The 23,737-nt window shown below is 46.2% G+C and overlaps 3 protein-coding genes and 1 long non-coding RNA gene across 5 annotated transcripts in view; all 4 read right to left on the bottom strand.

Moving 5' to 3' along the window:
- Nucleotides 1-8,798, bottom strand: part of LOC132875032 (uncharacterized) — a 56,261-nt gene extending 47,463 nt beyond the window's left edge. The window contains exons 1-2 of one of the 2 annotated variants that reach the window (XM_060911611.1): nt 8,714-8,798; nt 3,801-4,001 (exon numbers count right to left, since the gene is read on the bottom strand). The gene's annotated coding sequence lies outside the window, so the exon portion shown is untranslated. The remainder of the gene's footprint in view (nt 1-3,800; nt 4,002-8,713) is intronic. The other variant, XM_060911617.1, reaches the window with a different exon arrangement.
- A 2,242-nt stretch (nt 8,799-11,040) lies between these two features.
- Nucleotides 11,041-15,825, bottom strand: LOC132882132 (protein NYNRIN-like). The gene is made up of 2 exons (XM_060915397.1): nt 14,646-15,825; nt 11,041-14,110 (listed from the first exon to the last, which is right to left on the bottom strand). Exons 1-2 carry the CDS (start codon nt 15,593-15,595, stop codon nt 11,428-11,430), a joined length of 3,633 nt encoding a protein of 1,210 aa, XP_060771380.1. The 5' UTR covers nt 15,596-15,825; the 3' UTR covers nt 11,041-11,427.
- Nucleotides 11,041-15,951, bottom strand: LOC132882134 (uncharacterized). Its single transcript, XR_009654109.1, has 2 exons — nt 15,823-15,951; nt 11,041-11,383 (listed from the first exon to the last, which is right to left on the bottom strand). It is a non-coding gene; the product is annotated as an uncharacterized LOC132882134 (long non-coding RNA).
- Nucleotides 15,952-18,999: 3,048 nt separating this feature from the next.
- Nucleotides 19,000-23,252, bottom strand: LOC132882131 (protein NYNRIN-like). Its single transcript, XM_060915396.1, has 2 exons — nt 22,459-23,252; nt 19,000-21,620 (listed from the first exon to the last, which is right to left on the bottom strand). Exons 1-2 carry the CDS (start codon nt 22,906-22,908, stop codon nt 20,682-20,684), a joined length of 1,389 nt encoding a protein of 462 aa, XP_060771379.1. The 5' UTR covers nt 22,909-23,252; the 3' UTR covers nt 19,000-20,681.
- Nucleotides 23,253-23,737: the final 485 nt, after the last annotated feature.

Below are 23,737 nucleotides of genomic sequence, written 5' to 3'. Positions count from 1 at the left end.
TAAGTCGCCAGGTCATCACAGGGCTGACACATAGACACAGACAACCATTCACACCTACGGTCAATTTAGAGTCACCAGTTAACCTAACCTGCATGTCTTTGGACTGTGGGGGAAACTGGCGCACCTGGAGGAAACCCACGTGGACACGGGGAGAACATGCGAACTTCGCACAAAAAGGCCCTTGCTGGCCACGGGGCTCGAACCCAGACCTTCTTGCTGTGAGGCGACAGCGGTAAGCACTACACCACGTGCCACCCAGTGGAGGATGTAGCAAAAAAAAAAAAAAAAAAAAAAAAAAAAAAAAATTTCTCAAACACAGTACTGTTCAAAAGATTTGGCACCCTATTGTTTTCTTCATACAAACTTTGTTATAGATTTCTATTTAATGATTTCTAAATTATTGAGTAATGAACCTACAGTCAGAGAGTTCTACACAAGCACACTTGACGTTACAAAAGCTGCATGCATGTGAAACGGAAATAAATCGACTAAGGCAGGAAAAATTATTTTGGATAAAATTGTTATTGTCCTTTATAAGTAAAAAGTAACCAATAACCAAACTTAATAATAAACTAAATCAATGACCAAACTTCAACTCAATGTGTGATCTTCATTTTATGCTGCAATTCAGAACGATTCTATGGTTTTCCTAAAAAAAAAAAAAAAAGTAGTACTTGCAAAATAGGGGGCGAGTAATAATATTGGGGGGCAAGTGGAAATTTACCCCCACTTGACCCCCAGGGCAAGTGGGTTTAAAAGTTAATGTCGAGCCCTGCTTACTCATTCTGAACCTCGACCCCAGTTAAATATCTTGGAATGGCTGAGTCAAAGGCCAGACCTCAATCCAATAGAGAATCTGTGGCTTCACTTGAGATTGCTGTACACCAACACAACCCATCTAACTTGAAGGATTTGGAGAAGTTTTGCCTTGAGGAATGGGCAAAAACCCCAGTGGCTAGATGTGCTAAGCTAATAGAGACATACCTCAAGAGACTTGCAGATGCAATTGCAGCAAAAGGTGGCTCTACAAGGTATTGACTTTGGGGGGTGAATACCTATGCACACTCCATATTTCAGTTTTTTTTTTTCATCTTAATTATTGCTTGTATCACAATAAAAAAACCCAATTTTCACCTTTAAAGTGGTAGGCATGTTGTTTAAATCAAATAGTGCTAACCCCCCCAAAAGATCAATTTTAATTCCAGCTTGTAATGCGACAAAATAGGACAAAGACCAAGGGGGATGAATACTTTTGCAAGACACTGTACATAACTTACATATACATATATTCACCCCCCCCCCCCCCCGAATTTGGCTTGCATACTGGAAAACTTGGAGTATTGCCTGGACTTCTAGTCTCAATTAACACCCTTGCTCCTAGTAATCCTTTGATAATTGGTCTGATTCCATCAACGGTGGACAAAGTATCCAACTTCATTACTTAAGTCAAAGTACAAATCCCACTGTTCAAATGTTACTCCAATACAAGTGAAAGTTGTACAGTCAAATTTTTACTTAAGTTAAAGTACTGAAGTACTTGCTTTTAAAAATACTTAAGTATTAAAAGTAAATTTTCTGTCAACGCATCGTTGTATTATTGCCACAACGCTTACAAAATCTAATACCGTTACCAAAGACAGAAATGTGAATTCACAAAATGAACACATGCTGTGCAATCATGGTGGTTTAAAGTTAAGCTAGCTAGTCAGTGAAGCTCCACCTAACATGCTAGCAAACTCTTTTCAAACTCAAAATCATATTGGGTAGCTAATGCTACTAGAAAAGAAAGATTTCTACATTCTGTTTACTTGGCAAGATTATGCTAAAACATATTTCTGAAAGGACTTCAGATGAGTTAAAGTTATCCATGTTAGCGTAACTCCATTTTTACATGCTACCTAACAGTGTCCAAATTAACTAGCTATATGTTATCGTTAGCTGTGGACAAGGCGATGGCAACTTGGCAGGAAAATCCATAGAAAGTCATTTGACTAACCAGACTGCATAGCTATTGAAACGTTATCGCTAGCTCTAAAAGCACAGGCAACTTCGTTGCAAGCTTTCTCATGGAATAAAACGCTTACAGACTTCAATATGCTTCCGCAAGTTGGATGGCGAGTTTTTGTAGGCCATGATGTGATTCATTTTCAGCAAACAAAGCAAATATTTAAAATGAAACGAATCTTTAATCCTTTCAGAAAACTGAAACATGGGTTCCAGGTATAGCCATGGGTACATGCATTCCCCAGAAGAACCACCTCCTTCCATTCTGCCATCATGTTAAACAATGCTGCTGAGAAATCATTGAACTTGATTTTATCCAGTCTATGGACATGACGTGACCCTAGTGATTACTGATAGGCTGTCTCAGTGTCACCTGCGAAGAAACCAACCATGTTTTAGAAAAGAAAAGAACATCTGAATGGAATCCAGAGGTGGACAGTAACAAAGTACATTTACTTAAGTAACGTACTCAAGTAAATGTAATTTGTTACTGTCCACCTCTGGATTCCATTCATGGCTGCCTGACTCAGCAGATACCATTGTTAATCTCATGGATTAAAAAAAAAAAGTTGTGTAATAATGAAAAAACATTTTTAACATGGTGATGTTGATTATCCCATGTATATTCAAGTCAACGATTGAACCAGAAATAGACGTCTATGTCCTTTTACATTGCACCAAGTTTGTCTGCTGTTGTTGGTTAGATAAATGGCACAACAACTATTAAAAACATCAATAATTTTTTATAATCAGTATTCTAGTGATATGTATCAGAGTATACAAATACAATGAATTTCTCGTGCTATAGTAACATGCTCAGGCAGCTAACATGAAGTGTAATCGATAGAACAACATCCAGACACAACATAAGTTGAGATAATTTGAGACTGCACACAACATCCATCCATCCATCCATCCATCCATCCATCCATCTTCAGTATCACTTATCTTACTGAAGGTAGGAGCTGAAGTCAATTCCAGCTGATACTGGCGAGGTGGGACAAATTGCCAACCTATCACGAGGCTAACACAGAAATGAACAACCATCACATTCACACCTATTAAAGGCAATTTAGAGTAGCCAGGTGATCTAATCCACTTGTCTTTGGACTGTAGGAGGAAACCAGCGGAGAGGCCTCAGTCGACCACAAGGATTGAACCCAGAACCTATCCTATCCACCATGCTGCCCTGCACATAACATGAATAGTGCAAAAAAGTTTACATTCACACTCTTTCTTCTAAATTACTGGAGGAAAAATAAAGAAAATGCTCTGTAAGACATAGAAATACATCTTTAATGCACCTGTTCTAATACATTATCATTCCTACTAAAATATGTTAGAACAATTAGAATCTCATGAAAAAGTTCCATATTTTCCATCAGTTACTTAAGAGAGTGAATATTTAATATATTCTAGACTCATTACATGTAATTGAAATATTTCAAGTATTTTTCTTTTCATGCAACCACAATCATGGGGAAGACTGCTGACTTGCCAGTTGTTCAGAAGACGATCATTGACACCCTCCACAAGGAGGGTAAGCCACAGAAGGTCATTGCTGAAAAGGCTGGCTGGAAAAGGTGCACAAGCAATGGGGATGACCGCAGCCTTGAGAAGACTGTCAAGAAAAGTCAATTCAAGAACTTTGGAGAGCTTCACAAGGAGTGGACTGAGGCTGATGCCAGTGCATCAAGAGCCACCACACACAGACTTCTTCAGGAAAGGGGCTACAACTGTCACATTCCTAATATCAAGCCACTCCTGAACCAAAGACAACATCAGAAGCATCTTACCTGGGCTAAAGAGAGAAAGAACTGGACTGTTGCACAGTGATCCAAAGTCCTCTTTTCAGATGAAAGTAAATTTTGCATTTCATTGGAAATCAAGGTCCTAGAGTCTGGAAGAAGAGTGGAGAGGCACAGAACCCAAGGTGTTTGAAGTCCAGTGTGCAGTTTCCACAGTCTATGTTGATTTGGGGTGTGCCATGTCATCTGCTGGTATTGGGAAAGAAAGAAAGAAAGAAAGAAAGAAAGAAAGAAGAACTTTATTCATCACACACTTGTGAAATTCCTCTCTGCATTTAACCCATCTGAAGCAGTGAACACACACATGCACAGCACACACACGTGAGCAATGAGCACACACACATACCCAGAGCAGTGGGCAGCCATGCTAACAGCGCCCGGGGAGCAGTTGGGAGTTAGGTGCCTTGCTCAAGGGCACCTCAGCCCAAGGCCATCCCATATTAACCTAACTGCATGTCTTTGAACTGTGGGAGAAACCAGAGCACCTGGAGGAAACCCACGCAGACACGGGGAGAACATGCAAACTCTGCACAGAAAAGCCCCCGCCGGCCGCTGGGCTCAAACCCAGAACCTTCTTGCTGTGAGGTGACCGTGCTAACCACTTACACCACCGTGCTGCCCAGCAATTATCTCAACTGTGTTTTATCAAGTCCAAAGTCAATGCAATGTCTACCAGGACATTTTAGAGCACTTTATGGTTCCATCTGCTCACAAGCTTTATGGAGATGCTGATTTCCTTTTCCAGCAGGACTGAGCACCTGCCCACAGTACCAAAACTACTATGAAATGGTTTGCTGACCATGATATTACTGTGCTTAACTGACCAGCCAACTCACCTGACCTGAACCCCAGAGAAAATCTACAGGCTATTGTCAAGAGGAAGATGAGAAACCCCTGACCCAAAAATACAGACGAGCTGAAGGCTGCTATCAAAGTAACCTGGCCTTCAATAACACCTCAGCAGTGCCACAGGCTGATCGCATCAATGCCACGCCCTAGTAATGCAGTAATTCATGGGAAAGGAGCCCCAACCAAGTACTGAGTGTGTAAATGAACACACTTTTCAGAAGTTGGACATTTCTGGATTGTAAATCCTTTTTGGATTGAATTTAGGAAATATTTTAATTATCTGAGACACTGGCTTTCTGACTTTCATGAGCTATAAGCCATAATCATCAAAATTAAAACAAAAAAGGCTTGAAATAGTTCACCTCATGTAATGAATATAGAATATATAAAAGTTTACCTTTTTGAAATAAATTAAGAAAAAATTTTACTTTTTCATGATATTCCAATTGTTTGAGATGCACTAGTATTGTAACAGCTCATTCACAGTACCTTGAATGTTGGATGCACCACATAAGCGGAATATAGGCATGTGTAATCATTGCTATGGTGAGCTTTTCTGTTTATTTAACATTTGTGGAAGGAGTCTTCAGTGTCAGCACATTGTAACAGTCAGAGGTAAAGCTGTAACTTTCAGTTTTCAGACATCTTCAGGACAGAGGAGTTTACATTTTGCAATTTCTCAACGACATCCATCCAGCCATTATCCGTAACCGCTTATCCTGTGCAGGGTTGCAGGCAAGCTGGAGCCTATCCCAGCTGACTATGGGTGAGAGGCGGGGTACACCCTGGACAAGTCACCAGGTTATCGCAGGTACAGACCCCTTGCACTGACGTCACCCGAAACCGGAAGTAAACAAACCCTGCGCCATATTGGAAGACCAACAAACTCATGATTAGGGGGAAATAACGGCAGCGCGCGGTATGTGAACCCATGAGGCACTTGGTTCATCAAAAACCAAGTTCATCTACAATGGTAAACTTTTGTGCTGTGTTAGGGTGTTCTAACAAAGCTGATGGGAAAGGTGAAAAGAAGTCTTTCTACAGAATACCAGCTGTGATTGAGACACAAGGGGAGCAAACCAAGGAGCTTTCTGCCAGGAGACAGAGAGAGTATTTATGGCCCTTTTCCACTATCCTTTTTCAGCTCACTTCAGCTCACTTCAGCCCGACACGGCTCGCGTTTCGACTACCTCAGAGCAGCACGACTCAGCTCGCTTCAGCCCTACTCAGCACCCAAAACTCGCACGGTTTTGGAGTAGGGCTGAAGCGAGCCAAACCGAGCCAAGTGGGGCTAGGGGCGTGAGGAGACACTCCCCTGTGCACTGATTGGTGAGGAGGAGTGTCCTCACATGCCCACACACGCCCCGCGAGCACGCTGGGATCTGTAAACACCGTAAACCCAGAAGAAGAAGAATTACGAATTACGAGAATTTCTGAAGCCTTATGCACCTTGCCTCATCTATACGCTCTTGCCAGTATCTGTTGGCGTTGTCGGTGACAACAAGCCACAGCACCAAGACCAGCAACACTAATGACTCCATGTCCTCCATGTTTATTGTTTACTATCCGGGTCGTGAGACTACCGCTTAAAAGGTCACTGATGTCACTGTTTGCGCCGCCTAATGACATCACGTGACGTCCACCCACTTTCGCTAACTCCACCCAATGTGTCCACCCACTTCCAGCCAGCACGGTTCAGCGCGGTTGTAGTCGAAATGCAACTCCAACAGCCCCGCTCAGCTCGACTCAGCCCAACTCAGCACGGCACGGCTCAGCCCAACTCAGCCGCGTTGGTAGTGGAAAAGCGGCTTTAGCTGCTTTATGCAGAGCGGATCTGAATACTTCAAGTCTACAACAGTACAGAATATGTTCAGACCATTTTGTTACTGGTAAGTCACTAGGCTAGAGTGTTGTAGAACATTTTTTTAAATGTCTACTGAATAAAAACATCCTTAATTTTATCACATTTATGTTATATATTTCATTTCTTTCTTTTGTTTTAATTTTCCTCCCTCCATCCCTCTTTGGATTTTAAATATAGTTTTCCCCATGTCCAAATAATTCAAAGATATATAAATAAAAACAGATAAGTAGTAAATTAAAAATAAATTATGAAATAAAAAAAAAAAATCCATAACAGCATGAATACAGATTGCAATAGTGGTCAAGTGCTATAATTTTTTTAACATGATAGTGGAGAATTTCATTTAATCTGCACTGATTATTATATGAATGTTTACAATGTCTGGGTAGCAAACAGATGGCAGAATTGGTGTCAGGTCCTCCTTATGTTTCCATTCTCCCTTGCCCCGAGTCTTATCATATGGGTCAAACCCATCAATCACAGCCAGTTTCTCCACATACCGTGCCCTTTCTGCAGCTGGTAATGTACTCACATAACCAGAATTATCAGCCATCGTGTCACTTCACTCTCGCTCGTAGTTTGTTTTATATTGTGAGTATGTATGTATGTATATATGTATGTACTTGGTCTTCCAATATGGTGCCCTAACAAAATCTTGCGGTACGGCGGTGACGTCACGCGGTAGCCCTCTATAACTTAAGTGAGAACTGGAAAACATGACTAACTTGTTTCATAGATGTACTAAACCATTAACTGTAACCATAAATGGATAAAAAGTATGACGTTTTGTTCTGTAATAAATAATAATTATAAAACACATGCCTTTACAGAGGGGTGGCACGGTGGTGTAGTGGTTAGCGCTGTCGCCTCACAGCAAGAAGGTCCAGGTTCGAGCCCCGTGGCCGACGAGGGTCTTTCTGTGCGGAGTTTGCATGTTCACTGTGTGGGTGTGCTCCGGTTTCCCCCACAGTCCAAAGACATGCAGGTTAGGTTAACTGGTGACTCTAAATTGACCGTAGGTGTGAATGGTTGTCTGTGTCAGCCCTGTGATGACCTGGCAACTTGTCCAGGGTGTACCCCGCCTTTCGCCTGTAGTCAGCTGGGATAGGCTCCAGCTTGCCTGCGACCCTGTAGAACAGGATAAAGCAGCTAGAGATAACGAGATGAGATGCCTTTACAGAAAAACAATCATGTCCCATTGTGTATTATATCATGAAACATCTCTGCAGTGTGAACGTGTCATGGAAACTCTCCTATGCAAAAATAATTTAAAGTCCAGCAGTTTACAGAAAAGTTTATTAAATCGATTAACAAAAGCCGAGTCAATCTGCAGAGTGATCTGACTCCAAGTCACAAATCATTCATTTTTATAGTGTTCTCACATAAAGTTTGATAAGTATAATGAATACTGATTGGTTCACACATCTCAACATTCAAGACCTCGTTTCCACCAATATTTCCAGCGTGGCACTGATGTCTTTTTTTTTTTAAAGGTACTTCCAGGTCTTGCTCCTCCAAAATTTCCAGGCCATACTGCACTATCTAATAAGAGGATACATTCCAGTCTCACTCCTCCAAAATGTCCAAGGCCTCCCTGAGCTAACTAAAAAAATATTCACCGAAACAAGACTTTATTCTGGTTCAAGGTTATTCTGGTTTATCACATGTTTCAAGGTTCTATAACCATATAATGCTTTAGCCAATCTATTTGTAATTTCTTTTTAAGTAAAATCAACTTCACTAACTCTTTACTGAAAATTAACATGACTGGCTCTGAATCGAAATACAATCATCATATAAAATAAATTATTGTGTGATTACATCAAGGTGTGTGTGTGTGATTACATATATGCATATAAAATCACCACAAACGTCACCAAAATCTCTCTCTCGCGCTCTGTGTGTGTGTGTGTGTGTGTGTGTGTGTGTGTACGCATGGTGATAATACTACCGCAGTAAACATTCTACAGATGTGAAATGTTTTCACACTACAGTTTCCTGTCAGTGCGCGGCGTTATGAGTTCATTCAGTACTTTCAGAAACGCGTGAACAGTGATCAGATCAAACCGCACATCTGTCCTCCCGCATACACATCTGCACAGTAGGTGCGGCACGCGGCTGGGGGGGGCTCGTGCAGTCGCGTTTAAATCAATCAATCAATAAATAAATAAATGTGTCGTTTACTTACAAACTCCGCTTTATCTTACAGTCCAGGTAAAAGCATAATCCAGCTCGTGTCCTACACACACACACACAAAATCTCTGGTCCCCGTTGTGTCTTTCACTTTTAAAACAGCAGCATCTCTCGGGCTGCTTGCAAGGTCCGTGCTATATCCCCGCCCACCACGTGACGTCACAACCAATCCGAATGCGTTCGGGCTTTTAATTTGAACATAAACGAAACCTATCTTTGAAACAACTGAACAGACGGTGGATCACAGACAGGCTTGGGAGGGTAACTTTGGAAATGTGTCCCAATACAATTCCTAATTACCTGTTAAAAAAGAATTCAGTAACTTAATTTAAGTATCACTAAACTAATGTAGCCTGATTACTTTCTGGTACCTTTGGATTACCTCGATATCTCATCTCATCTCATTATCTCAGCTGCTTTATCCTGTTCTACAGGGTCGCAGGCAAGCTGGAGCCTATCCCAGCTGACTACGGGTGAAAGGCGGGGTACACCCTGGACAAGTCGCCAGGACATCACACGGCTGACACATATGCCGCTTTTCCACTACAAACGCGGCTGAGTTGGGCTGAGCCGTGCCGTGCTGAGTCGGGCTGAGCGGGGCTGTTGGAGTTGCATTTCGACTACAACCGCGCTGAACCGTGCTGGCTGGAAGTGGGTGGACACATTGGGTGGAGTTAGCGAAAGTGGGTGGACGTCAGGTGATGTCGTTAAGCAGCGCAAACAGTGACATCAGTGAGCTTTTAAGCGGTAGTCTCACGACCCGGATAGTAAACAATAAACATGGAGGACATGGAGTCGTTAGTGTTGCTGGTCTTGGTGCTGTGGCTTGTTGTCACCGACAACGCGGACAGATACTGGCAAGAGCGTTGTTAGGATTGCGCTGCGTGCTGTTCAGATGCGTTACCAGGAGATCTCCGAGGACAAGAAGAGAGCGAACCACATGAGTTAAATCAATCTGGTTTATTCTCAGTCGTGCCCCCAACGCGCAGCTGCGTCGGGGCTTTATATATACACTCTTCATAGGGAGTATCAGCAGTGGAAAATTATGGAATGTGCTTTGCACACTCAATCAAGGTCACAAGAGTTATGCACAGTTCAACAAGATGTTTCACACAAAAACATAGACAAAATCAGGATATGAAACAGGAACAGAACATATGAAAAGTACAAAATGTACAGAGCAGCGCGTATTATAGCTGGCCTAAAGTTAACCCTAAACTGCTACACTACACGACAGTCACCCTTGGGCCGCGCATTTACAAGAGTAGGTTTAGGAGTATTCAGGATTATATTCTTACAATCCCCTCTTTAATACTCTGACGCAAGCCCAGAGTATTATTCACACCCCAGTCTTGGCCGACACAGGGACATAACCTGTGTGCGAGATCATCATATTATATATACGATCCATGCAACAACGGAAAAGAAACGGGCCACACAGGCACACCAGAAGGCCAATAAACACAACGGGAATGATCATAGAGATATAAGGAGCCAGATTTCCGAACAAAACGTGCAACCACCCCCATCCCCAGGGCGAGCTAGCTTGCTCGTCCATATGTAAATCGTGAGCTACCTGTCGCATCTTTCTTAATTGTTTTGCAATCTCCCCGAAGCTTTCGTCGTCCTTATTAGGAACGAAGGTACAGCAAGAGTCGCCTATCATTGCACAAACACCGCCCTCTTTAGCGAGAAGTATGTCTAAAGCCATTCGATTCTAGGTTGTCATTAAGCGCAGCGCCGTTAGTTCGACGCGGATGCCTTCCATAGCGGCGTTAGTAGCATTAACAAAGGTAGCAAGACGATAGTGAGTTACTTCTAGTTGGTTCCATACCTGTGTTAGACCGTATTGTGGGACCAACGATTGCCAAAATTTATTCCATTTGCTTTCTAATTGATGTTCACAAGGCGGGAAAAAATCGTCGTCTACGGATCGCCGCCTTCGGCCCGTATTGAGAACCTCAGGGACGGGCACAACAGTAAATGCATGCTGGACCTGAACCAGGGCACACAGGCCGCGTTGAAGAGAGGGAAGGTAAGACCACAACTTACCCCGGTCGCAATCCCAATACCAATCTGGTAGCCAGATCGGGTAGTCAGAATTAAACATGGTACGTCCCGCCGTGTCCCGTTTCAGGTTAAAGATATGTTGACAACCTTACCTCTGGGTCTGTATTGTCTGTCAGGAAAACCTTAGTTTGAGTATACGAGGGCCACAGGCTGAGCCATGTCATATTAACCTTAGAGTAGTTAGACGGGGCTATTCGGACCGGAAAAGGATCGCTGCTGTCATGGGGTAACAAAGAACACACATAACAAGGTTTACTCATATTCATTGATGTTTTTACAGTGAAGTTTATATATTTCCAAAACTCGTTATCCCTTGGGTCCCGGTGTATTGCTTGTGCGGGTAACCCTGCCCCAAGCGTTGAGATCAGCACGATGATGAAGAAAGTCATACTGGTCACTGACTTTGTTCTCTAATGCTCACAGGGTGCAGACGGCGAAAAATGTCACAGGCTCCCGTGCTTTTCAGACTCTTCAGCCCAGAACTTTGCAAGACTCACCAACCATCCCCTCTTTGTAGATCAGCCGAAACTGGATTGCTCCAGATGCTGGAAGGGGATCCCTGAAAAGGCCGTCAGCTATTGTCACAGCAACTTTCTGAAACACAAAAGTCTGTTAAGCATCAACAATATAGATTTCTATTACATTGGAGCCTTCTTTATTCTGCTGGCATGGATCCACTGTGGAAAAAGGTCCGTTAGCACAGCCGTGCGAGTTACAGCGAGTACATTGGTGGGCCCACTGTAGGGTGACTCCTCCATGGGAGCGTTTAGTTTAGCGAATCTCTTTACTAAAACTCTGTCCCCTACCTCAAAGGGGTGAGTGTGTGCCTCTGGAATGGGAGGCTTTTTGGAATTTACTCTCGCCCAATACTCATCCAGCACCCGCATGAGACCCACCGCGTACTCGCTGAAATGTACTTCAAGATCACCCGTTCCTATAACCTGCATGCCTCTACGCCAAGGGACAGGAAAGGGGCGTCCCATGACGAGCTCGTACGGAGATAAATTGTCGAGAGCGACCTGAGCAGTCATGCGCATATCAGCGAGGACCAACGGTAAAACTTGGACCCAATTTTTCGTGCCTGCGTCTTGCATAGCCTTACGCAACTTACCCTTAATTGTTCTATTCGCGCGCTCCACAATGCCAGAGGACTGTGGATGGTATGGGATATGAAAACGCCAATTGATCTTGAGGTCTTTACATAGCTCCTGCGTTACCTTAGAGGTGAACGGCGTTCCCTTATCAGAGTCAATTCCTACCGGAAGACGGTAACGTGGGATAATTTCCTGTGTAAGTTTGTTCACTGCTGTTCGGGCGTTCTCTTTGCTACACGGGAAAGCCTCAATCCACCGTGAAAATTTGTCAATCATGACCAAAAGGTATTTGAACGGGCCCTGCTTTGGCATGTGAGTGAAGTCGATCTGCCATTCTTGGAAAGGCGTGTCGGGTATGGGAAGGTGCTGATGTACCGCGCCTGGTTTAGATAGATTATTCTGGGCGCACGTTAAACACTTGTCCAGAATGTTGTGTGCGTCTGTGTGCAAATTATTGATGCAGAATGTTCTGTTCATATCCTCCACTACCCCTCTTCGGCCGCGATGAGTGGGACCATGGAACTCGCGGACGAGAAAGGCAGTACAGTGACGAGGTAAACAAAGACGGCCCTGTGCGTCAAGCAAAACGCCGCTCTTCTCTGTCGCGCCCTGGGCGTCCCAGAACTGCGTATCTGCCACAGAGGCCGAGGCCTGGATAGAAATGAGATCTATGTCAGGTAAGACAGCGCTAACCATGCGATCAGTAGAAACTAAAGCGCAATTAAAGCCTGGAGGCAGGACACCGGATGCGGCTGCAGCTTTAGCGACTCGATCAGCGAATGAATTGCCCTTTACTTCAAATGAGTCCCCTCTTGTGTGCGCGCGTGTCTTAACAATGGCCAACGTGCACGGAAGGAGACAGGCGGTGATTAAATCAGTAACAAGTGAAGAATGAGAAATGGGCTTACCGTCGGCTGTCGTAAACCCCCGAGACGCCCAAATGCGGCCGAAGTCGTGCGCCACGCCGAAAGCGTAGCGTGAGTCGGTGTAAATAGTAACGTCTGTGTCTTGAGCCAAAATACACGCGCAAGTCAAAGCATAGAGCTCCGCAGCCTGAGCAGAAGAAAAAGGCAAAGAATGAGCTTCAACAATTTCATCAGGGAGGCGACAAACAGAGTAACCACATAGGAACACACCATCCGCAGGGCGGGAACAGGAACCATCTACAAAAAGAGAATCGCCTGTGGAAAGAGGGGTGGAGTGTAAATCTGGGCGGATGCTAGTCTCAAAAACGATATTAGAAAGACAGTCATGTGAGTCAAACGCAACATCGTCATCCTGTGAGTTAAGAAGACGCTGAAGAGCGTGGGCGACAGAATCAAACGACGAGGAGGGCTTAACAGTGAGATGCTCTGTGGCCAAAAGAATAAACTCATAGCCAGAGCGACGCTGAGCAGACAAATGCTGAGTGCTAAGATTCCGCAGAATGTACACGATGTCATGTGAAGTGTGTAAAATGAGCGGATGCGACAAAACAAGTTTTTCAGCGTCCGTGACCATGAGAGCACACGCAGCAACAGCCCTAAGACAGCCAGGAAGCCCTTGTGCCACAGCGTCAAGAGTTTTAGACAGAAACGCGCAAGGTCGCATGCCCCCCCCGTGCTCCTGAGCCAGCACCCCAGAGGCGGTCCCCTTCTGATTGCACACATACAGGTGAAACGGCAAACGATAGTTCGGCAGCCCGAGAGCAGGGGCGGAGCACAAAGCTTGCTTCAGAGCCTTGAAGGCCGTTAGCATGTCCTCAGTCCAGACCAGGGGCTGAGTCAAAGGATCTGAGTGACTTATAGCTGAACGCAAACACTTGTCATAGATTGAACAGTCAGGGATCCATTGACGACAGTAATTGATGAGGCCCAGAAATGCCATGAGAGCGTGCTTGGTTGCAGGTACCTGAGTGTCCATAATGACTTGAACGCGTTCCGGGCTAAGCCTCCTGGAACCCTGGGAGAGGTCATGTCCCAAGTAGCGAACAGTTGTGAGGCAAAACTGCAACTTCGTGCGGGAGACCTTGAAACCCTTCTGCGCCAGGAGTGTGAGGAGAGACAATGTGGCGGCAGCACAAGCGTCTTGATCCTCCGCCGTTACCAGGAGATCATCCGCGTACTGGAGCACCGTGGAGCCCCGGGGAAGACAGAGATCAGCCAGCGCGTCCCGCAATACGGCAGTGAAGACCGCCGGTGAGTCAATGAAACCCTGTGGCAACCGCGTCCACGTGTATTGTCTTCCCCTGTGTGTGAAAGCAAACAGGGGCTGAGTCTCATGGCCCACAGGAACACTGTAAAAGGCAGAGCACAAATCAATCACAGAGAAATAAGCATGGTCACACGGAATAGAAGACATAAGAGAAGGAACGTCAGGGACCACTGGAGCCACGGGAACGATGAGTTCATTTATTTTACGTAGATCTTGAGTGAGGCGCCATGTGCCATCCGGTTTTGGGACCGGGTTCACTGGGGTGTTATACGGGCTGACACAAGGAACCACGACACCTTGCTGCAAAAGAGATTGTAGAATATTGTCAATACCATCGAGCTTACTAGGAGACAGAGGGTATTGTTTAACATAAACAGGTGTAGAGTGTTTAATAACAGCTTCATACGGAGAGCAGCTCACAGAGCCCACATCGTCCTTATGATCCGCCCACAGGGTGTTAGGAAGAGCAGAGAGAACAGGGGAAAGAGCTTGGGACGTACAAGCAGCGTTCAGAATGTTATGTGGCAGCACAGAACTGGATAGGGCAAAAACATCAGGCGGAGAAATACCTAGTTAACTGCTCACGCAGGAGCTGCAAAGCATTCGGTGTGTCCCTCCAAAAAAATGTCGACACGGTGCGCTGACGCGGACGGCCACCTTCCTGAGCCGGAGCTATTTCTTCCTTTATATTCATAGCGACGTCATTTCTAGCTTGCAACACATCGACTATTTCGAGCAAACGCTCCTCATCATATGAGTCCCCTAATTGATTCTGTAATATAAACCTATAGTCAGCACCAGTTAACTGACAGTTACGGGATGCCTTAATTAACATGTCGACAAAAAGAAGCGGTTTGTCGGGCGAAGGGAGCAGGGAAATTATATCTTTAAGGGCTGATGGCGACGGGGGCTCCACATCAATCCCACTGCGCTTCACTTTCCAGACACATGCTACGTTGCCTGGGGGAAATGGTCTGGAGCCCGCGTCTGGGCCCACGTCATCAGGATCATTCCAGTCATCGTCGCCCCCCTCTTCCTCATCGTGATCTTCCCCATTATTCCCCTTGGGACCCTTGCCTTTCTTGGAAACGGCAGGGGCGGGTGGAACTTTAGTTTGTGCTTCTAAATCGGCGGACGACGAGGGTAAAGAGACGGCCGCCTCTTTAGTAACAGGCGTTGGTCTTGGTTTTGGAATAGCCTTTAAAACAGGTCTCGGGGTGTAAACACCCTTTGATTTATCCCATACCTTCTTCATGTCAAACCATTTATCATACCCTGCGCGCATATAAGGGCGGTCCCAATCCGGATCGCCTAAGCTTTCATAAATCATACGGTGCGCTGAAGCAAGGAAGCCTGGATTAAACGTCCCATCACGGGGATACGATGGAATCTGAGGATTTGCCTCCGTCCACCCAGCCAAATTGTCCAGCCACGGCGTAACGTAATAGCCTAAACCACACTTATTCATCCATTCCGCCGGGGTGTCTGTGACCTCAGGTTTAGGATACGAGCCCCCCATCGTACAGTAAAGCAAACGGATCTGAACAGAAACAAACAGCAGATATTTATCTAAATTTCTATAGCGCGCTCTTCCTGGACTCGAACCAGGGAAAACAAAGCCCTCCTTAGGGCACTACACAAATTTCTATAGCGCGCTCTTCCTGGACTCGAACCAGGGAAAACAAAGCCCTCCTTAGGGCACTACGGAACTACTTCCAACCAGGTAGTCAATCAAACATGTCTTACCTGATTGAGAGTATCACGTCGGGGTCACCAAATTGTTAGGATTGCGCTGCGTGCTGTTCAGATGCGTTACCAGGAGATCTCCGAGGACAAGAAGAGAGCGAACCACATGAGTTAAATCAATCTGGTTTATTCTCAGTCATGCCCCCAACGCGCAGCTGCGTCGGGGCTTTATATATACACTCTTCATAGGGAGTATCAGCAGTGGAAAATTATGGAATGTGCTTTGCACACTCAATCAAGGTCACAAGAGTTATGCACAGTTCAACAAGATGTTTCACACAAAAACATAGACAAAATCAGGATATGAAACAGGAACAGAACATATGAAAAGTACAAAATGTACAGAGCAGCGCGTATTATAGCTGGCCTAAAGTTAACCCTAAACTGCTACACTACACGACAGTCACCCTTGGGCCGCGCATTTACAAGAGTAGGTTTAGGAGTATTCAGGATTATATTCTTACAAGCGTATAGATGAGGCGAGGCGCATAAGGCTTCAGAAATTCTCGTAATTCGTAATTCTTCTCCTTCCGGGTTTGCGGTGTTTACAGATCCCAGCGCACTCGCGGGGCGTGTGTGGGCATGTGAGGACACTCCTCCTCACCAATCAGTGCACAGGGGAGTGTCTGCTCACGCCCCCAACCTCACTCGGCTCGCTTTGGCTCGCTTCAGCCCCACTCCAAAACGGTGCGAGTTTTAGGGGCTAAGCAGGGCTGAAACGAGCTGAGTCGTGCTGGTTTTTGGTAGTCGAAACGCGAGCCGTGTCGGGCTGAAGTGAGCTGAAAAAGGGTAGTGGAAAAGGGCCAATAGACAACCATTCACATTCACGGTCAATTTAGAGTTACCAGTTAACCTAACCTGCATGTCTTTGGACTGTGGGGGAAACCGGAGCACCCAGAGGAAGCCCACGCGGACACGGGCAGAACATGCAAACTCTGCACAGAAAGGCCCTTGCCGGCCACGGGGCTCGAACCCGGACCTTCTTGCTGTGAGGCGGCAGCGCTAACCACTACACCACCGTGCCGCCCTATCTCAATATCGAATATGAAAATAAAGATAAGAGAAAAGACATATCAATAAGATAGTGTCGTGGAGACAAGATGGTGTCTCTGATGCACTGTTGCCCTGACTCAATCTTCTTCTTCTTTTGTATGATGTATACAAACTACATCATCTTCTAGAACATGGCTCCCCTCGAGGCAGATGTGTTTGCTCGCTCCGCTCTTGAATGCCGGCTTTTTCTTCTTTTTTGTGTATTTTCTGTTTTTTCTGCAGTGCACAAATGTCTTGCACTGCTAACATATAACAGACAGGCACTGCTGGACATCGCTAACATACACAGCCATTTGGAATTTACTGGTTTTATACCACCAGAGCTACAACTCATTGTTCGCTCCCGCAGCCAGCCCCAGGAAGGCCCTGAAGCACCGAGCCCAAGTGAGCAAGCTGACCCTAGGAGAGTTCTCCGGAGACAGTGATGCAAGCGAGGCGGGGGGGGCTCCATGTTAGGCTAAAAGCTTGCACTAGCCGACCACCACTACCCAGCCTCCTGCTAGCCAACGTGTGGTCTCTGGAAAACAAACTGGATGAGATAAGAGCCAGAATCACAGCACAGCAGGAAATAAGAGTGCTACGCTCTAATTTTCACCAAGACCTGGCTCTCAGACAAAGTCCCAGAATGTGCCATTCAGCTACAAACTCACTCAGTACACCGAGGAGACCAGACCGCAGCCTCCAGTAAGGCTAGAGGGGGTGGAGTGTGTGTGTTTATTAACAACTCTTGATGTGGAGATATACAGACTGTCTATAAGCACTGTTTGCCAGATGTGGAGCTGTTACTGCTGAAATGCCGCCCCTATTATCTACCAAGGGAATTCACTGCTGTGTTTTTAGCCACTGTTTATATCCCCCCACGAGCTAACTTCATGGCAGCACTCAGCAAACTACATAATGACATCAGCGTGTTAGAGACGGCTCATCCCAACGCTGTTTTTATCATCGCCGGCGACTTTAATCAGTGCAATTTACGGACTGTATTCCCTAACTATTATCAACATGTGGACATCCTCACCCATGATAAGAACACACTGGACCATGTTTACAGCAACATATGCGGTGCATACAGGGCTGCATCTCGCCCCCACTTCAGACACTCGGACCACATCTCTTTGTTCCTGTACCTGGCCTAGAGACAAAAACTAAAATAAACAAACCCTGTCACCAAACAAGTCAAACTCTGGAGCCCAGAGACTGAGAGCACCCTTCAGGACTGTTGTTAGGATTGCGCTGCGTGCTGTTCAGATGCGTTACCAAGGAGTACTCCTGGGACAAAGGAGGACAAACCACACGAGTTAAATCAATCTGGTTTATTCTCAGCCGTGCCCAACGCGCGGCTGCGTCGGGGCGTTATATATACACTCCTCGCAGGGAGTATCAGCAGTGGAAAATTACAGAATGTGCTTTGCACACTCAGTATCAAGGTCACACAAGAGTTATGCACAGTCTTAACAGGATGTTTCACACAAAAACATAGACAAAATCAGGATATGAAACGGGAACAGAACATGTGGAAGTGCAAAATGTACAGAGCAGCACGTATTGTAGCTGGCCTAAAGTAAACCCTAAACTGCTACACTAAACGACAGTCACCCTTGGGCCGCGCATTTACAAGAGTAGGTTTAGGAGTATTCAGGATTATATTCTTACAATCCCCTCTTTAATACTCTGACGCAAGCCCAGAGTATTATTCACACCCCAGTCGTGGCCGACACAGGGACATAACCTGTGTGCGAGATCATCATATTATATATACGATCCATGCAGCAACGGAAAAGAAACGGGCCACACAGGCACACCAGAAGGCCAATAAACACAACGGGAATGATCATAGAGATATAAGGAGCCAGACCTCCGAACAAAACGTGCAACCACCCCCATCCCCAGGGCGAGCTAGCTTGCTCGTCCATATGTAAATCGTGAGCTACCTGTCGCATCTTTCCTAATTGTTTTGCAATCTCCCCGAAGCTTTCGTCGTCCTTATTAGGAACGAAGGTACAGCAAGAGTCGCCTATCATTGCACAAACACCGCCCTCTTTAGCGAGAAGTATGTCTAAAGCCATTCGATTCTGGGTTGTCATTAAGCGCAGCGCCGTTAGTTCGACGCAGATGCCTTCCATAGCGGCGTTAGTAGCATTAACAAAGGTAGCAAGACGATAGTGAGTTACTTCTAGTTGGTTCCATACCTGTGTTAGACCGTATTGTGGGACCAACGATTGCCAAAATTTATTCCATTTGCTTTCTAATTGATGTTCACAAGGCGGGAAAAAATCGTCGTCTACGGATCGCCGCCTTCGGCCCGTATTGAGAACCTCAGGGACGGGCACAACAGTAAATGCATGCTGGACCTGAACCAGGGCACACAGGCCACGTTGAAGAGAGGGAAGGTAAGACCACAACTTACCCCGGTCGCAATCCCAATACCAATCTGGTAGCCAGATCGGGTAGTCAGAATTAAACATGGTACGTCCCGCCGTGTCCTGTTTCAGGTTAAAGGTATATTGACAACGGCAGCCTGGTAGACCTTTCTGCCAGGGGGAAGAAACATTTTTCCGGATACATACGGTTGGGTTCGAAAGACTACAGTGATTGAACGCCTCTCGGTCTACTTCCGTACCGTTACCTTCATATCGATGAAAGCATACTGAATAATTCATAGAGGTATCCCAGTGTATTGACAACCTTACCTCTGGGTCTGTATTGTCTGTCAGGAAAACCTTAGTTTGAGTATACGAGGGCCACAGGCTGAGCCATGTCATATTAACCTCAGAGTAGTTAGACGGGGCTATTCGGACCGGAAAAGGAGCGCTGCTGTCATGGGGTAACAAAGAACACACATAGCAGGGTTTACTCATATTCATTGATGTTTTTACAGTGAAGTTTACATATTTCCAAAACTCGTTATCCCTTGGGTCCCGGTGTATTGCTTGTGCGGGTAACCCTGCCCCAAGCGTTGAGATCAGCATGATGATGAAGAAAGTCATACTGGTCACTGACTTTGTTCTCTAATGCTCACAGGGTGCAGACGGCGAAAAATGTCACAGGCTCCCGTGCATTTCAGACTCTTCAGCCCAGAACTTTGCAAGACTCACCAACCATCCCCTCTTTGTAGATCAGCCGAAACTGGATTGCTCCAGATGCTGGAAGGGGATCCCTGAAAAGGCCGTCAGCTATTGTCACAGCAACTTTCTGAAACACAAAAGTCTGTTAAGCATCAACAATATAGATTTCTATTACATTGGAGCCTTCTTTATTCTGCTGGCATGGATCCACTGTGGAAAAAGGTCCGTTAGCACAGCCGTGCGAGTTACAGCGAGTACATCGGTGGGCCCACTGTAGGGTGACTCCTCCATGGGAGCGTTTAGTTTAGCAAATCTCTTTACTAAAACTCTGTCCCCTACCTCAAAGGGGTGAGTGTGTGCCTCTGGAATGGGAGGCTTTTTGGAATTTACTCTCGCCCAATACTCATCCAGCACCCGCATGAGACCCACCGCGTACTCGCTGAGATGTACTTCAAGATCACCCGTTCCTATAACCTGCATGCCTCTACGCCAAGGGACAGGAAAGGGGCGTCCCATGACAAGCTCGTACGGAGATAAATTGTCGAGAGCGACCTGAGCAGTCATGCGCATATCAGCGAGGACCAACGGTAAAACTTGGACCCAATTTTTCGTGCCTGCGTCTTGCATAGCCTTACGCAACTTACCCTTAATTGTTCTATTCGCGCGCTCCACAATGCCAGAGGACTGTGGATGGTATGGGATATGAAAACGCCAGTTGATCTTGAGGTCTTTACATAGCTCCTACGTTACCTTAGAGGTGAACGGCGTTCCCTTATCAGAGTCAATTCCTACCGGAAGACCGTAACGTGGGATAATTTCCTGTGTAAGTTTGTTCACTGCTGTTCGGGCGTTCTCTTTGCTACACGGGAAAGCCTCAATCCACCGTGAAAATTTGTCAATCATGACCAAAAGGTATTTGAACGGGCCCTGCTTTGGCATGTGAGTGAAGTCGATCTGCCATTCTTGGAAAGGCGTGTCGGGTATGGGAAGGTGCTGATGTACCGCGCCTGGTTTAGATAGATTATTCTGGGCGCACGTTAAACACTTGTCCAGAATGTTGTGTGCGTCTGTGCGCAAATTATTGATGCAGAATGTTCTGTTCATATCCTCCACTACCCCTCTTCGGCCGCGATGAGTGGGACCATGGAACTCGCGGACGAGAAAGGGAGTACAGTGACGAGGTAAACAAAGACGGCCCTGTGCGTCAAGCAAAACGCCACTCTTCTCTGTCGCGCCCTGGGCGTCCCAGAACTGCGTATCTGCCACAGAGGCCGAGGCCTGGATAGAAATGAGATCTATGTCAGGTAAGACAGCGCTAACCATGCGATCAGTAGAAACTAAAGCGCAATTAAAGCCTGGAGGCAGGACACCGGATGCGGCTGCAGCTTTAGCGACTCGATCAGCGAATGAATTGCCCTTTACTTCAAATGAGTCCCCTCTTGTGTGCGCGCGTGTCTTAACAATGGCCAACGTGCACGGAAGGAGACAGGCGGTGATTAAATCAGTAACAAGTGAAGAATGAGAAATGGGCTTACCGTCGGCTGTCGTAAACCCCCGAGACGCCCAAATGCGGCCGAAGTCGTGCGCCACGCCAAAAGCGTAGCGTGAGTCGGTGTAAATAGTAACGTCTGTGTCTTGAGCCAAAATACACGCGCGAGTCAAAGCATAGAGCTCCGCAGCCTGAGCAGAAGAAAAAGGCAAAGAATGAGCTTCAACAATTTCATCAGGGAGGCGACAAACAGAGTAACCACACAGGAACACACCATCCGCAGGGCGGGAACAGGAACCATCTACAAAAAGAGAATCGCCTGTGGAAAGAGGGGTGGAGTGTAAGTCTGGGCGGATGCTAGTCTCAAAAACGATATTAGAAAGACAGTCATGTGAGTCAAACGCAACATCGTCATCCTGTGAGTTAAGAAGACGCTGAAGAGCGTGGGCGACAGAATCAAACGACGAGGAGGGCTTAACAGTGAGATGCTCTGTGGCCAAAAGAATAAACTCATAGCCAGAGCGACACTGAGCAGACAAATGCTGAGTGCTAAGATTCCGCAGAATGTACACGACGTCATGTGAAGTGTGTAAAATGAGCGGATGCAACAAAACAAGTTTTTCAGCGTCCGTGACCATGAGAGCACACGCAGCAACAGCCCTAAGACAGCCAGGAAGCCCTTGTGCCACAGCGTCAAGAGTTTTAGATAGAAACGCGCAAGGTCGCATGCCCCCCCCCGTGCTCCTGAGCCAGCACCCCAGAGGCGGTCCCCTTCTGATTGCACACATACAGGTGAAACGGCAAACGATAGTTCGGCAGCCCGAGAGCAGGGGCGGAGCACAAAGCTTGCTTCAGAGCCTTGAAGGCCATTAGCATGTCCTCAGTCCAGACCAGGGGCTGAGTCAAAGGATCTGAGTGACTTATAGCTGAACGCAAACACTTGTCATAGATTGAACAGTCAGGGATCCATTGACGACAGTAATTGATGAGGCCCAGAAATGCCATGAGAGCGTGCTTGGTTGCAGGCACCTGAGTGTCCATAATGACTTGAACGCGTTCCGGGCTAAGCCTCCTGGAACCCTGGGAGAGGTCATGTCCCAAGTAGCGAACAGTTGTGAGGCAAAACTGCAACTTCGTGCGGGAGACCTTGAAACCCTTCTGCGCCAGGAGTGTGAGGAGAGACAATGTGGCGGCAGCACAAGCGTCTTGATCCTCCGCCGTTACCAGGAGATCATCCGCGTACTGGAGCACCATGGAGCCCCGGGGAAGACAGAGATCAGCCAGCGCGTCCCGCAATACGGCAGTGAAGACCGCCGGTGAGTCAATGAAACCCTGTGGCAACCGCGTCCACGTGTATTGTCTTCCCCTGTGTGTGAAAGCAAACAGGGGCTGAGTCTCATGGCCCACAGGAACACTGTAAAAGGCAGAGCACAAATCAATCACAGAGAAATAAGCATGGTCACACGGAATAGAAGACATAAGAGAAGGAACGTCAGGGACCACTGGAGCCACGGGAACGATGAGTTCATTTATTTTACGTAGGTCTTGAGTGAGGCGCCATGTGCCATCCGGTTTTGGGACCGGGTTCACTGGGGTGTTATACGGGCTGACACAAGGAACCACGACACCTTGCTGCAAAAGAGATTTTAGAATATTGTCAATACCATTGAGCTTACTAGGAGACAGAGGGTATTGTTTAACATAAACAGGTGTAGAGTGTTTAATAACAGCTTCATACGGAGAGCAGCTCACAGAGCCCACATCGTCCTTATGATCCACCCACAGGGTGTTAGGAAGAGCAGAGAGAACAGGGGAAGGAGCTTGGGACGTACAAGCAGTGTTAAGAATGTTACAGTCGGAGGAAAATGTTTGTACACCCTTTGGAATTTTTTACATTTCTGCCTAAATTGGTCATAAAACATCATCTGAACTCTCCAGCAATCTTAAGAATGAACAAACAGTATCTGCTTGAACTAAAACCACCCAAACATTTGCGTTTTATCATATTTTTATTGACCATAAGATGGAATTATTCACAGGATAGGGAGGCATAAGTAAGTACACCCTTTGATTTAGTAGCTGGTTGACCCTCCTCTGGCTGCAAAAACTTCAACCAGACGTTTCCTGTAGTTGCAGACTAGACGGGCACAACGATCAGGAGAAATCTTGCACCATTCCTCTTTGCAAAACTGTTGTAATTCAGCAAGATTCCTGGGATGCCTGGAATGGATGGCTTTCTTGAGGTCATGCCACAACATCTCGATTGGTTTGAGGTCGGGGCTTTGACTGGGCCTTTCCAGAACGTGAA

The sequence above is a fragment of the Neoarius graeffei genome, chromosome 2 (assembly GCF_027579695.1).
Source record: "Neoarius graeffei isolate fNeoGra1 chromosome 2, fNeoGra1.pri, whole genome shotgun sequence".
NCBI classification, from domain to species: domain Eukaryota; kingdom Metazoa; phylum Chordata; class Actinopteri; order Siluriformes; family Ariidae; genus Neoarius; species Neoarius graeffei.
This window is presented reverse-complemented; position numbering and strand designations above follow the sequence as displayed.

What these genes read in the sequence shown, in the direction of transcription:
- LOC132882132 (XM_060915397.1), bottom strand. Translation starts at nt 15,595, where the DNA reads ATGGGGGGCTCGTATCCTAAACCTGAGGTCACAGACACCCCGGCGGAA. An exon ending in CTGCGTGAGCAGTTAACTAG is followed by an intron (nt 14,111 to 14,645) that starts GTATTTCTCCGC and finishes TTTCACACACAG; the next exon opens with GGGAAGACAATACACGTGGA.
- LOC132882131 (XM_060915396.1), bottom strand. Translation starts at nt 22,908, where the DNA reads ATGTCTTCTATTCCGTGTGACCATGCTTATTTCTCTGTGATTGATTTG. An exon ending in AAGTCATTATGGACACTCAG is followed by an intron (nt 21,621 to 22,458) that starts GTGCCTGCAACC and finishes TCTTCTGCTCAG; the next exon opens with GCTGCGGAGCTCTATGCTTT.